The sequence below is a fragment of the Myotis brandtii genome, unplaced genomic scaffold (assembly GCF_000412655.1).
Source record: "Myotis brandtii unplaced genomic scaffold, ASM41265v1 scaffold986, whole genome shotgun sequence".
Lineage (NCBI taxonomy): Eukaryota > Metazoa > Chordata > Mammalia > Chiroptera > Vespertilionidae > Myotis > Myotis brandtii.
In genome coordinates, this window is record NW_005372102.1 from 3,135,737 (window position 1) to 3,140,151 (window position 4,415).

Genomic DNA, 4,415 nt, shown 5'->3' on the forward strand with positions numbered 1-4,415 from the left:
CGGTGCTCGGTGCTCGGTGCTCGGTGCTGGGGCGGGCCCTCCTCCTGACTGTGCCGTGTGTAGGGGTTCTGAGCTCTATGGTCTCAAGGGATCCCCCGAGGCGGGCGGGGTAGGAGTCTGGTCTCCCTCGCCCTCCCCCTTCCTCCGCCGCCTGCGCCCCGACGCCCTCCTGGGTCTGACTCCGTCCTTGGGCCCCAAGGGCCTTCCTTACCTGCCCCCCCCCCCCGACCTCCCTGCCGGGTCCACTGACCTCATCCCGGTCCTAGACTTGGTCCCAGGCCAGGCGCTCAGCCCGTCCCCAAGCTGCTCCTCCCAGACTCACCCCTGAGCCCCCAGTTGCTCCCCCCAGAGGCCTGCGCCCCTTTCCCCGGCTCAGCTCGGCTCGCAGGCAGCTCGGCCAGTGAACTGTTCTCCACCCCCATGTCCCTGAGCAGAGGGTGGGGCCTGGAGCGAGAACGCCCACCCTCGCTCTCCCCGCTCGCCAATACCCAGAGGACCAGACAGACACCAAGATCCATAACCGCGGGTAATGACACGTGTGCCCGTGGGGACCCGCACTCACGGGGTCGGAGAGGGCAGACCAGTGAGGTCCGGAGGGCTGCCGAGCCAAGGATGGGGCCAGGCGCCTGGGTGTCCGCGGTGTCACTGCAGGATGGTGATTGTCCGGGGACAGCGTCCGCCCTGCTCTCCAGCTGGGACCTAAAGCTGATAACCCGATGGCGGACGAGGCCCCACTCTAAGTTCTCTCGAGGAGGCAGTCTGCCTTCAGCTCCCAGCAGCCACCTGCCCCAGGGGCGCGTCCAGGGGAGGCCTGCCCCGAGCTCACACCTGACCCTCCGTGGCCACCTGCGCACAGGCCGGCTGCCAGACTGCCCACAGGGCTGCCCCGGCCCCCACGCATCTCACCTGCCAGGCGGGCGTGCCTGAGGAGCTGGGGTGCGACTCCTTGGCCTCCCACAGACCCGCAGGCCCGGTCGGGCAGCCTGGGGCCTCCGTGTGATCCTGTAACTCAAAGCCAAAGCCACCGTTGGCAGCGGGACCACCTCTGCTCTGCTGGCCACCAGCTCTAGGGAGGAGGGAGATGCGGGGGAGGCCCAGTGTGCTTGGAGAGCATGCCATGTGGTCTCCGCTGGCTCAGGCGGGCAGGAGGCAGCCAGGCCCGCCTGGGACTCTCTGAACCTGGGGATCCGTCCCCTGGTCTGTCCTTTAAAAGAGGAAGAAAAGGCCCGGCTGGCGTGGCTCAGTGGTTGAGTGTTGGCCTCTGAACCAGGAGGTCACGGTCAGGGCACATGCCTGGGGCTGCAGGCTCGATCCCCAGTGTGGGGCGTGCAGGAGGCAGCCGATCAATGATTCTCTCATATCATTGATGTTTCTATCTCTCTCTCTTCCTGCCTCTCTGAAATCAATAAAAACATATTTTTTATTGATTTCAGAGAGGAAGGGAGAGGGATAGAGAGACAGAAACATCAGTGATGAGAGAGAATCATCAATCGGCTGCCTCCTGCACGCCCCCCACTGGGGATCGAGCCTACAACCCAGGCATGTGCCCTTGGCCGGAATCGAACCCGGGACCCATCAGTCCGCAGGCCCACGCTCTATCCACTGAGCCAAACCGGCCAGGGCAATAAAAATATTTTTAAAAAGAGGAAGAAAAGGCAGCTGTTGCAGAACCTCAGTCATGTGAGGGTCTGTGGTCAGAAATCTCAGTCAGGAAGTTGGGTCCCTCCTGTGGCTCTGACCCTGGGGCCAGCTCCTGGGTCCGCTCGCGGGAGGACTGTGAGCTTGGGTTTGTGACACCCTATGCCCCTCACCCCTCAGGGGCCAGGTGGCTGGTCACCTGCTCCAGGAAGCCCCCCCACCCCACCACCACCACCGCCCAACCCCTCCGGCCAGCCACACTCTGTTTGCTGGAGGGCTGCTGAGTGGAGTCCCAGCCAGAGTGAGTGCCTACAGCGCGTCTCCTGCTTGAGGCTCTCCCTCCCAAACACCCCATCTCCTGTGGGGGAGGTGGGGCTGGCCTTGGGCAGGGCCCCCACAGCCAGGTGTTTCTGGGACACAGCGTGCCTTCAGGCAGAGGTGCCTTCTGGGCTGTCTGCTATCCCAGCCCAGAACCCCACCACCGTCTCTTCCCCTGGGCCGTCCACAGCTCTTCCCACCCTGCCTCCTTCCCCGTCCACCTGGACACCCAGGGTCGCCCCCAACGTGCTCCCCTTCCCAGCCTGTCCCTGCACCGGGGGCCAGGGCCGCTGGCTCCGCCATCCCAGCGCCTCTCCCAGCTTCCGTGGTCCAGCCATGCCCGGCGCCCGCCTGCCGCACAGTGTACCTGCCCCTGACAGCACTCCGGCCTTTCCTGGGAGGGTTAGTCCTGCAGGGCCGGTCATCCTCTGCCCGTAGGACAGCCTGCAAGGATAGCGCTGTCCAGTCCAGGCGCGCTGTCTGACCTTCTACCTGGCAGCCTTCCTCGGGTGACCAGGAGGAGACCCTGGCCGTCATGGGACTGCTGGACACTTACTCAGGCTGGCCGGCCACAAGTATACTTGTGTGGTGTGTATATGTTTGTGTGGTGCACACGTGTGTGTTTGTGTGGTGCATACACACATGTACACTTATGTGGTGCACATGCGTATTTGGTGTGTGCGCACGTGTGTGTGGTACACACATGCACATGTTTGTGTGTGATGTGTGCACACGTGTGTGTTTGTGTTACACACATGCACGTGTTTGCGTGTTTATGTGTGATGTGTGCGTGCATGAGTGGTCGGCTCTCAAGGGCACAAGTGTGTCCACACGTCTTTGAGAGTGTGCACCTGCCCCACCTGGTAGCCACACGGGGCAGTGCACTCGGAGCAACACTGCCAAAGCTGCGGGTGCGGGGGCAGCCGGACGGGCAGGCCCCCCAGCCCAGCCTCACCCATGTCCACGTCGCCCAGGGAGGTGGGTGAGGTGGCATGGAGCCCGAGCACACGCTGAAGGGACCTGTGCAGTGCATGTGTCTGCGGGGCCTGCGTGTACCTGCACACACATGTGCTGCGTGCACTCCTCTCCCCAGCTGGGCGTCTACATCATCCCTGCCGGCCTCTCCTGCCTGCTGGCCACCGCCTGCCTCTGGGAGAGCGTGCCCCCCACCCCGCCCTCCGCGGGGGCTGCCCACTCCAACGCGGAGAAGTTCCTGGACGGGCTGAAGCTGAACGGATCCTGGCCCCTCTGCGCTCCCAGGTCTTGGAGACGGAGGGCTCCCCTGGGGGCTGGGGACCAGGCCAGGCCACGGCTGACCTGACGTGTGTCTCTGTCCGTCCATCCAGCAAACCCCCTGGGCATCCTCCTGGCCAACGTGTTGTCTCCTGCCCTGGTGAAGAAGGAGGATGACATCCCCATAATGGTGAGGGGGCTCACGGGGTGCACCCACACGCGCGTGTGTGTGTGATGTGCATGCACATGCATGTATACTTGTGTGGTGTGTATATGTTTGTGTGGTGCACACTTGCGTGTGTCCGTGTGGTGCATACACACATGTACACTTATGTGGTGCACATGCGTATTTGGTGTGTGCACACGTGTGTGTGGTACACGCATGCACATGTTTGTGTGTGATGTGTGCGCACATGAGTGGTCGGCTCTTGTGGGCACAAGTGTGTCCACACGTCTTTGAGAGTGTGCACCTGCCCCACCTGGTAGCTACACAGGGCAGTGCACTCGGAGCAACACTGCCAAAGCTGCGGGTGCGGGGGCAGCCGGACGGGCAGGCCCCCCAGCCCAGCCTCACCCATGTCCACGTCGCCCAGGGAGGTGGGTGAGGTGGCATGGAGCCCGAGCACACGCTGAAGGGACCTGTGCAGTGCATGTGTCTGCGGGGCCTGCGTGTACCTGCACACACATGTGCTGCGTGCACTCCTCTCCCCAGCTGGGCGTCTACATCATCCCTGCCGGCCTCGCCTGCCTGCTGGCCACCGCCTGCCTCTGGGAGAGCGTGCCCCCCACCCCGCCCTCCGCGGGGGCTGCCCACTCCAACGCGGAGAAGTTCCTGGACGGGCTGACCCTCAGCTCGCGAGGAACAAGGCCTACGTCGTCCTGGCCGTGTGCTTCGGGGGCGGCGTCGGCATCTTCTCCAGCTTCTCGGCCCTCCTGGAGCAGGTCCTCTGCGTGAACGGCTACTCCAACGTGAGTGTCCGCCCTGCCCGGGGTGGGGGGCCCACACCAGGACGGGGCTCTGGGAGCCTGTCACCCGGAGGCTGTCTGCCTCTGCGGCTCCCGCGTGTGGCCATGGAGTGACCTCCCCAAGCCCTGGGTTTCCTCATCTGGGCAGGGTGACCTCCTGTTGTGGGCACCGTTGAGATGCTGTGAGTGAGGGTCAGGTGCCAACACGATCATCGGCGGTGGGCTGGGGCCATGGGGCCGTGGAAGGAGGGGCTGTGGGG

The 4,415-nt window shown here is 64.2% G+C and overlaps 1 protein-coding gene across 1 annotated transcript in view; it reads left to right on the forward strand.

The window, feature by feature from the left end:
* The window catches only part of MFSD7 (major facilitator superfamily domain containing 7), a 10,621-nt gene that overhangs the window by 2,918 nt on the left and 3,288 nt on the right, over positions 1–4,415 (forward strand). Inside the window, 5 exon segments of the mRNA XM_005886485.2 lie at positions 1,819–1,939; positions 3,050–3,206; positions 3,303–3,379; positions 3,902–4,039; positions 4,042–4,158. Of these exon segments, the coding sequence (XP_005886547.1) occupies positions 1,819–1,939; positions 3,050–3,206; positions 3,303–3,379; positions 3,902–4,039; positions 4,042–4,158 (610 nt within the window).